At 37.0% G+C, this 11,153-nt stretch overlaps 1 protein-coding gene across 1 annotated transcript in view; it reads right to left on the bottom strand.

Moving 5' to 3' along the window:
• Nucleotides 1-6,357: 6,357 nt before the first annotated feature.
• LOC311285537 (putative flavin-containing monoamine oxidase A) overlaps nt 6,358-11,153 on the bottom strand; it is a 60,638-nt gene continuing 55,842 nt past the window's right edge. The window contains exon 12 of the mRNA XM_084401210.1: nt 6,358-7,222. Coding sequence (XP_084257336.1) covers nt 6,931-7,222 — 292 coding nt within the window. The 3' untranslated portion in view covers nt 6,358-6,930. The remainder of the gene's footprint in view (nt 7,223-11,153) is intronic.

Raw genomic sequence — 11,153 nt, 5'->3', positions numbered from 1 at the left:
GCACCCTTTTTATTTAATACAGCCATGAGTCTTTTTGGGAAAGATGCAACAAGTTTTTCACACCTGGATTTGGGTATCCTCTGCCATTCCTCCTTGCAGATCCTCTCCAGTTCTGTCAGGTTGGATGGTAAACGTTGGTGGACAGCCATTTTCAGGTCTCTCCAGAGATGCTCAATTGGGTTTAAGTCAGGGCTCTGGCTGGGGCATTCAAGAACAGTCACGGAGTTGTTGTGAAGCCACTTATTTTAGCTGTGTGCTTAGGGTCATTGTCTTGTTGGAAGGTGAACCTTCGGCCCAGTCTGAGGTCCAGAGCACTCTGGAGAAGGTTTTCGTCCAGGATATCCCTGTACTTGGCCGCATTTATCTTTCCCTCGATTGCAACCAGTCGTCCTGTCCCTGCAGCTGAAAAACACCCCCACAGTATGATGCTGCCACCACCGTGCTTCACTGTTGAGACTGTATTGGACAGGTGATGAGCAGTGCCTGGTTTTCTCCACACATACCGCTTAGAATTAAGACCAAAAAGTTCTATCTTGGTCTCATCAGACCAGAGAATCTTATTTATCACCATCTTGGAGTCCTTCAGGTGTGCTTTCATGTGTCTTGCACTGAGGAGAGGCTTCCGTCGGGCCACTCTGCCATAAAGCCCCGACTGGTGGATGGCTGCAGTGATGGTTGACTTACTACAACTTTCTCCCATCTCCCGACTGCATCTCTGGAGCTCAGCCACAGTGATCTTTGGGTTCTTCTTTACCTCTCTCACCAAGGCTCTTCTCCCCCGATAGCTCAGTTTGGCCAGACGGCCAGCTCTAGGAAGGGTTCTGGTCGTCCCAAACGTCTTCCATTTAAGGATTATGGAGGCCACTGTGCTCTTAGGAACCTTAAGTGCAGCAGAATTTTTTTTGTAACCTTGGCCAGATCTGTGCCTTGCCACAATTCTGTCTGAGCTCTTCAGGCAGTTCCTTTGACCTCATGATTCTCATTTGCTCTGACATGCACTGTGAGCTGTAAGGTCTTATATAGACAGGTGTGTGGCTTTCCAAATCAAGTCCAATCAGTATAATCAAACACAGCTGGACTCAAATGAAGGTGTAGAACCATCTCAAGGATGATCAGAAGAAATGGACAGCACCTGAGTTAAATACTGTATATGAGTGTCACAGCAAAGGGTCTGAATACTTAGGACCATGGGATATTTCAGTTTTTCTTTTTTAATAAATGTGCAAAAATGTCAACAATTCTGTGTTTTTCTGTCAATGTGGGGTGCTGTGTGTACAATAATGAGGGGAAAAAAATGACCGTAAATGATTTTAGCAAATGGCTGCAATATAACAAAGAGTGAAAAATTTAAGGGGGTCTGAATACTTTCCGTACCCACTGTATATTACAGACCTAGCTTGGCCAACTGGATCAAAAAGAGACTTTAAGCCTATCAGTATTTTTTTATTAAAATGTGGAGGTTTTTCATATTTAAACTGTCTCTCAACTAAATAAAATATTAATCAATATTAATCAAACAGAACATGCATGAATAGTGTAAACAACTTTTACATGAAATGTAGCCTAGGTTTCTATGTTCAGTGAAACTATAAATGAGAACTCAGTTTTCTGAGCTATGAAAGACCAACCTTGAGCAATAAAAGTTTCCTCAGGTTTAAAAACATCTCAAATATTTAATTACTTTCCCCAAACTGTTTATAGAATTCGGCAGTCCAGCGGACTTGCTGTTCATACGCAGGCGATCTAGTTTTGCCCACTCTTTTCCGTCAGTCTTGCAAAATTGTTTTAAATCATTTAAAAAATAATCAAATATTGTTGACTGAATATCGATTTTTTTAGTTTGAATATGAATATTTCAAATACAAATTTCATTAAACATTATGAAACCTAAAATGCAGTGAATACAACAAAAACATTGGTAACACTTTACAATATGGTCTCATTTGGTAAAGTCGGCATGAAATGGAAGTTGTGATAGTCTTTTCTTCCCTATTGTGAGGTACATCTGAGTGAAACTCAGTTTCTTCTCAAACAAGAATAAAAAAATAGGGTAGGACTTGATTTTGTCCATGTGGAATTGATTGGATGGTTGTGGTTTGCTATTGGTCGATTTCATGTGAGTGACAGGTTGTCCCGCCATACAGTTGTTTATTTATGTTACTGTTAATGTTAATTTGTAAATGTTTAAATAAGCTAAGAATAATGAATGCTGTAGAATAATTGTAAGTTAATGTTAACTGTTAATAAGTGAAACCTCATTGTAAAGTGCTACCAAAACATCACAGCAATCATTTCTTTGCACGTCAGGAAGTGTCTGTGACGGCTCTTGATCTCATGTGTGAACAGTTGAGTTGCACACTGATTGAGACACAGTTGAGACCCCCCCCCCCAATTAGAAAGTCTGTCATTCTGAATATTACAGACCGCCATGTGGTGCAACGTGTCATATCAAAAGAGAAGGACACAGATAACATTATTTTATGCATTTCTCAGGGGCCGCCTTTCACCTTATGGATCTAATATGAATTTGGTGCATTTCTTTGGATCTTTTGGATTCTTTGAACCCGGCAATCAGCCAAAGCCAGTGACGAGTTACACGGAGACTCAAAGAATCCTGAAAAAAATTATCAGTATTGCAAGTTTATATCTCAAAATTCTGACTTTTTTCTTGAAATTGTGAGTTTATATCTTACGATTCTGAATTACTCTTGCAAATTGCAAATTTATATCTCACAATTCTGAAAATATTCTTATAATTGCGAGTTTATATTTCACAATTCTGACTTTTTTCTTGCAATTGAGAGTTTATATCTCACAATTCTGACATTTTTTTTCCTTGCAATTACAAGTTTATATCTAACGATTCAGAAGTTTTTTTCTCAATTGCGAGTTTACATCTCACAATTCTGACTTTTTGGTAACACTTTACAGTAAGGGTACATGAATTATCATGAATTCATGTTTAAATTCATGCATTGATAGATAATGCTTAGTTAATGATGACTACTGTATTTGAATGTCAACAGAATTCGTGTGCTATGAGCTGTGATTGGTCTATTTTGGGGTCTGTCCAATACAGTAGTCATCATTAACTAAGCATTATCTATCAATGACTTCATCATGTGTGTGGCCCCTCAACTAAAATGTTGACTAGGTCCTTTGAAACACTGATGAACAATGTGATATTAATGGTGGCATAACTGTGAACAAAGAAAACATCATGATCATGCGTAATAAATCATAATTCATGATGATGTACTCCTCTTAGTTAATGTTTTAATTAAGGTGTTGTTCATCCATTAAGTCATGAATGAAAAACGTTGAACTCATGTTAGTTCCTGATGATTCATAAGATATTAATGCATGAATGAATGCATAATTCATGCATGAATTTATACATGAATTCATGGTAATTCATGTACCCTTACCGTAAAGTGTTACCGACTTTTTTCTTGCAATTGTGTTTATATCTCATAATTCTGAATTTTTTCTTGCAATTGCAAATTTATATCTCACAATTCTGAATTTTTTTTCCTTGCAATTACAAGTTTATATATAACGATTCAGAAGTTTTTTTCTCAATTGCGAGCTTATATCTCACAATTCAGATTTTTTTCTTGCAATTGCAAGTTTATATCTCACAATTCTGAAAAAAATTTTTCTTGCAATTACAAGTTTATATCTAACGATTCAGAAGTTTTTTCTCAATTGCGAGTTTATATCTCACAATTCTGACCTTTTTTTTTGCACCTTTTTCTCTTGTTTTTACTTTACAGCAGCCTCTAAAACCTGATGGAAGGCTTCCATCTTGGCTCGGATACACCTAATCTAAAGTTGGTGCATTGCCTTGGATCGGACATCTTCAAACCGCAAACCGATGCAGGCGATCTGCCAAAGCCCCGGACAAGTTGTTACATTATGCAATCTTTAGGCAGTGGATCCTTTGAGACGCACACAGCTGCTCATGGGACGTCCAAAATAATAGCCAATCCACACGGCGGAGTGGCTCTAAATGAAGACTTGTGGCTTTCCGGCCGGACGTGGAGGTAATCAAGCAAATGGAATGGAAAATCAGATTCACAATCACAAGAGACTCATCTTTCCCGTGGCTTCAGGCCAGAGCGAGCGGAGGAAGTGCTGGCTGTGTCATCTCGCCACTACTGGAGCCCATAAATTGGACGCATACAAAAACATGTTGGTCAGGGCAGGGTTTGATCTTGATGGGGTGGGCGTGAGGCAGGGAAAATGAAGAGTTGATCCCCCGCGAGGCGGCGGTAACGAAGAGAAAAAAATGCTCCTTTAGGGGCCGCCAGAAGAGTTAGATCACCCCTTAGAGAGCATCCGAGCATGACAGGAGCTTTTTCCATCAACTGTGTAATCAAGCACAAGCGATTAAATCACTTTCACATCTCACCCTCCCAGAGACGTGCCTGCTGTGCCCGTGTGGGCGGATGCACGTGTGTCCGTGAGTGTGTGAGTTACTGTACAGTGCGGGTAACGCCGAGTCGCAGTGGCAAGATTTGCTCAAAATGTATTCCATCTATAGGCCTATCTGACGGCCTATCTTTTTTTTTTTTTTTTATCTGCGCACAACGAGAGAGCAATTACACACATTTAACACGTTTAAAGAGGCCTTGACAAACTTGTTGCGTTTCCAGCATGTTTTATTCTACTAAAGCAATGAAACCAATTGACATTCTCATGGAGTTTACAGAGAGGCACTTAGTGTGCATGACAATAACTTTCATAGCTCACGGAGTGTTTGCTTCAGTTCTGTGCTTTGATGTTTCAAATTCCTTTCACATAACACATTGTAATTATATGGGGGGCATTAAAGAAGCTTAGAAGATCAAATATGGAAACTTCTAAATACAAGTTCATGATTTTTTATAAGATAATATAACATTTTATGCTGATTTTAAAATATTCATGCTTAAAGTCAATAGATATCCTTAATTCATGTGCCTGGCCTTAACGAAAAAATGTCTGCAGGCTGTAAACTTCCATCACAAACTTGCTGCGCATATGAAACACTTCTTTTCTTTAACCATTTGTCTTTATAGAGTGCAACAGTCGGGTTCCGGAAGCAAACAAAATCAAATTTTCTCCATAGGGGAATTGATTAACGTATAAATTGTTAAAGACTAATTGATGGTAAATGTTTTCTTAAAGCCATCTGCCCACATTATTTTTAAATCGTCTTTAACATCAGAATTTCCAGTGAAAAAACTAAATTTTTTCCTTTTCCTAAGTAAATCCTTAATTTACTTATATCATTCGCAATGCTTTTTTGGGGATTGTAATTCTTTTCGTCATTAAAACAGTACAGTAGAGTCTTGTACAGTATCTTTTGGCCGGTTTTCAAATACTTTTTTGCTTCAAATAAAAGTTTGTAATGCGATTCACCACGTAGCTGCATGGTTTGGTTCATTGCATGTAACTCTTTAACCAAGAAAACCACTCAAGAAAACAAAGGTAAAATGGGTGATGTTAAATTATTGTTTTTGAGAAGCATTCTAAGCAAAGTTCATTTAGTCCACAAAATTACAGATGAAAATGTTCATAACATTTTTCTTAACAATATTTTATGATAAAACAAAAAAGACATATCAAGATTATAGTTGACTGATTTTAACTTAAAAAACTCTTGACAGATATACATATGACGAGAAAAAAAACGAGACAGCAAGATATCGATATGTTTCTTTTAGAAGAGGAATAACAATCATTAAAACAAATATAGATTAAATGCTTTATTGTGCAGTTATGTTACCACATACAAGACCAATTTGTTTCTGAAGCTAAATTAAACACATATATAAAGTGTGACCAAACTAACAATTAACAGTCTCTACATGCAGTATCACCTAAAAAATGGATAATTCTGTATACTAAATTATTATTTCAAAAGCTTTGATTCAAGCTTGGAATACAATTGTATTGTTTTACATTGTTTACATTGTAAATGTAATTACGTGGTAATTCACCTACAGGCTGTATGAAATATTGTAGGTGAAGTATACAGAGTGAATATTAGTGTCAAGATTGTAAATACTGATATTGTACAATGATACTGTTTCTGGGATATTATATGGAATGTTAATACATTATTAATAAATATGTACACATTTTTAAACATGTTTGGTTACAGTTCAATCCATTATAGTTTGACAATTTCATTGCCTATTCTATTGTCATTATCTAAAATGATGTGGCATTGTGCATTTATGCACGACGAGAGCCATTACACTCGTTTAACGTGTTCAAAGAGGCCTTGACATGAGTGTCCGACATGCTTTATTCTCATGATAACAATTGAGATTCTCATGGGGCTGAAAGAAAGAGAGGCACTCAAAGTGCTTGACAAAAATACATTTATAGCTCACAATGTGTTTGCTTCACTTCTGTGCTTTGATGTTTCATATTTCCTCCACATAACACATTATGCCACGCAATTTCATGACGAGGCACCGAACGTTGGTTTATATCTTGGAAATTCAAATCTGGAAATATGATTAAGTGCAACATACAACAATGAGTGATTATACTGTAATGTTGTTCTATTTTTTAAAATACTGATACTTAAATTAAACAACAGACCATTTTTACATTCTTAATTCACATTCCTGGTCTTTCTTCCACACACACACACACACACACAATTTCAGCACACACTTGCTGTGTATCTGCATTTCTATGCCCTCTTATTTTTCTATTCTGGTATGCAACACTCTTTTCTATTATAGTATATTTTCATGGACCAATCAATTTCCAATAAATATACAATCAAGTCCCGCCCTTTTTTTCCTCACTAAAAATCATGTTTCACTTTGAAATACTTCCCATTATGGACGTAAAATGCGTCATGTTGACTAGAATGTATTTTAAGGCACAACTACTAATTAAATACATGTCAAGAAACAATTCACTTTAGATCCATTTCAATCCTAGTTCTGGTTTGGCCAACAGGTAGGCGGTCACCAGTGCAGCTGCTGTCATTACCACACCGAGGAGGCAGTAAGACTTGGACGACTTGCACTTTGACTCCTTTCTTGGGTCACTGTGTTTCAGGGAAGCTTGCACTGCGTCCAGCTCCTCCCGGGACAGAGAAGAAGGACACATCTGAGCCAGGACCTCCATAGCCGCCCGCTGACCGGACTGAATTGCCCCGCTAATGTATCCACACCATTGGGTGGCCGTCTCTGTGCCTGCCCAATGAATCCTGACAAAAGAGACAGAAAATGAATAGACATTTTAAGGTGTTAATACTTTCTGTATTCTTTAAGTGCATTTGATGATGTGCACAGATTAATCATTTATAATAAGCACTGCAACATTCAGTAAAAAAAAAAGAAAAAAAAAAGATTTGTCAATTTTGATGTCATGGTGACTGTAAACCAGTATGACTGAGTATTAAGGGATGTGGAAAATGTCAAGGTGACTGGAAATATAAAGACTTTGTATTCACGGTTGATGACTGTCAAAATGAATAATGGCTAATAATTAGTTACCTAAATCGAAGTTTGTGCTAATAGCAGTCATGACTCTTCACTCTAGTATGTAATTGAGCATTCAAAGGCCTCCACTACGGTGTCTATTATAAACTCCACAAAAATATTGAATCTTTACAACAGATGCTTATGTGTAACCTCTAGAACTGTCAATCCATTAAAAACATAATCATTTTATACACACTCACATACACTGTATATATTTCTGTCATGACAACTCTCTGAGAGATTGGCATGGTAATGGATATGGCAATGTTAATGTATTTGGTCTTGGCGGAATAGGTCTGCTATACACTGCGGGTTGATCCAAAATGAGCGGTTAACCGCGGTTACGAGTCATCCAAAAATATTTTTAATGATATTCGGGTCGCGGTCGGTTGTGTCGTTTGAAATAAAGATGCCAATTAAACCTTTGTAATTTATATAGTACTAGACACAATTTTCTATGAAATACATAGGCCTACACTTTATTGGCTGAATAACTGGCGCGAAGATGATGCACGAGCTCAGTCTGCAGGTAGAGATGGAGGCGGCAAGAGAAAAGGTGAAGACTGGGGAGTGGAAGCTCCGCAAATACACAAATAGAAAGAGCAAAGTGTGGGAGACATTTGCCGAAATAATGAAAGATGATGACCAAAGTGCTGGCTTTGTCATGTGTACTTCTTGCGATGCTATTTACACATTTGATAGCCACAAAACTGGCACGACCAACCAGGCACGGCGCCAGGATTCCAGTTTTGGATGGGCCAGACCAATTGTGGGTGGGCCTTAAATAAAAAAAAAACCTTATCCAGATAGATTTTAATAGCTTGATGCTCTTTAAATATTTTGTTGCATTGTTACAAGTTTCGGTGCATAGGACAGACCTATCCGCGACCGCTCTCCATGGTTCTGACCAAAGAAGAGCACTTTGGAATCTCCATTACGCATCATAACTGGGCTGCGTTTTCCGATAACATTGTCTCTTAGCGCGCTACGAAGACTCTTAAGGTATAACTTAACTAAAGGTATACTACCATTAAAGGTATATCAGTGCGTCTTCAGGGCTATCATCCACTCGCGAGGCAGAGGCGCTGAAAGGCAGAGGCGCTGGCGCCCTCCTAGCAACGGCGCTGTTTTTGGTAAAACATGATTTTGACCACTTCATTACGTTTTGTTTTATAGAAAACTCTTTTTAAAAGATTTTCGTTTTGTATAAATTGTATCTCAATTTTGATCAATGTTTTATCAATCAATTGCCCGTATTTAATAAATAAGAAGCAAATATATAGCAGACAATGTAATAAGGCGCCGGCGCGATCACTTGCATTGCATGTGAACTGGAGGGCGCCGAAACTCAGCTTGTGCCTCACAGTTTTGAGAAATATAGGCTATATATTACAGAAAGCTTGAAATGTCTACTTTTAAACAAAAATATTCAAACCAAAATAAATAGGCTACTCTCTGATTATGTAATCCATATGAAATGTGCATTTCTCTCTGGCGTTCATGGCGAGTCCGCATCGTCAACTTCATCTTTGCAGCGACACAGAAAACACCAGTTTATTACTAAACAATTGAATGTCTCCTTGCTAATTTAGACACATAATCTAAATACATTTATTTAATTTAGATTCATAATCATTACTTTAACCGGTTCTTTGTGGCAAGCTTTATGCGTGCGGTCATAGCGCTTATTATCCTGTAGGCTACAGCCTATTTAACCCTCTGAGGTCGGCAAACGCGCCCCCGCGTTTTGCTGGACTTTTTTTACATTGTAGCACTTTAAACTTAAATTACTCCGTCATTTATGGTCATACAGAAAAAATAAATATAAAAAAAGAATCTGTGATATTTCTACTTTTGTATGTGTCCACTTACAATCAAATCAAAACATTGTGCTTTTGAAACATAAAGAAAATAAACAGGGTGTGCGTTCTGCCTCTCCGTCGCGGTGAACTTTTTTTTCTTGAGCACGTCTATAAACTGAAACAAAACTCAGCGAATACTTGTCACACATTTATGAGCCATATACCTTTATAAACATTTAAGTGTGTACTTTTAAATGATCGGATTCAAACTGAAAACAAATATTTTCTGTTTAAGTAATTTGTATAAAACCAACAAGATGTCCAGCTTCTCAAACGCTTCCTAATTATTTTTAATTTGGCCACGCCTACTCGCGCAAAAGATATTCACATGCAAATCTCCACATGGAACGCGAACGCGCTCGTTACCTCAAAAACAAAACACTTCATCAGTCTCTGCTTTTCGTCGAGTTTGAAAGACGTGAGTTTACATTGGCTTTACCCCAGAAGAAGAATGCGATTTCAAGACAAGAAAGATAAGGTAAGAAATTCTTACATATTAGTTTGTTATTGTTGCATAAATTTCACATTGCAGTTGAACTGTTGCTAGATATATGGTGAATATTATAATATTTAGACCCGTGTTTACTGTTACTGTGTTTGTGGATATCTGCTCAAACGTAGATATGTATATGGTAGGCCTAACCATAATTATATTTGAGCGCGATCGCGTTTGAATGTATCATATTTTTAAACGCGATCGCGTTTGAATGCATCATATTTTGGAAAAGCAAAACGCTCCAAACGGCTTCATGTTTTACTATTATCTCATTTCATATCATCATAACGAATGGAAACATTTGAAGTAACATGATAATCAATATATTTTTCTCTAGCTTAGTTGTTACTGAAATCTTTTTGAAAATGTATATAGGCTGCTATATTGTTATTATTTTATGCAGCACTGCGCATAGCCTATACCTACAAGGCACAACAAACCTGTGTTCATTATATAATATATTGTTGGAAACATTTGTGTGAGTGTGTGTGTATTCTGTGAATTTTAAAAAGCAATTTTAACCAGAAAAATCTCAAATGTATTCCCAAAATCGTGCAGGCCTTTCTCTTGATATCAGTATGTTCACTTTTTTCTTTTTTTCTTTTTTTTCAGGGCCCAGATGCCACTGAGTCCTGCTGACTTCAACATTCACAGTACATGTCTCTGTACATGAACATGGTAAAGTGAAAATCAAACACCTTGGAAATGAAAGGTATGTACAATGTTTTTAGGAATGGCACAAAGGTCTCTTTCTTTGGATCATTGTTATCAATAAGTGTTTTTTTTTTGTTGTGTATCTTTGGATTATGTTGTAAATAAATCCAAACAATTTTAAAAGCCATTCTTTTTTTAATCTCCTCATTCTTTGTGCAAGGTTGGTCAGAATGATGGGCCCTGATAAGCTCCTAATAGGGCCATTAGGGTGTGTCTTTGTCTTTCTCAGGTGTAAAAAGCCTTACATACTAATGAGATGATCCGCCCCTTCGCATATTGCTTTTTCACACAAAACACGTCGTAAAAATTTTAAATCAATATATTGTCTTCTCTGAATGAGCAGTCAGGGTGATTTTCACATAGTTTTAGAGCAAATATTCTAGGCTACGTCATACAATTTTCAAAAGTCTTGTTAAGAAATAATCAGTATGGGTTTCATGACCTTATTTCAGTGAGAATTTTTTTTTGTATTTTCACAAACCACGCATAAATGTCATTATCTCAAAACTACAAACTTTTACACACATGCTGTTGATAAATTATTGTAGCAGAGTTTGTGCTGAATACAGTGTAATTAGACTT

The sequence above is a fragment of the Rutilus rutilus genome, assembly GCF_951802725.1.
Source record: "Rutilus rutilus genome assembly, chromosome: 25".
NCBI lineage: Eukaryota > Metazoa > Chordata > Actinopteri > Cypriniformes > Leuciscidae > Rutilus > Rutilus rutilus.
The sequence above is the reverse complement of the archived record's forward strand: the minus strand, read 5'-3'. Positions and strand labels throughout refer to the sequence as shown.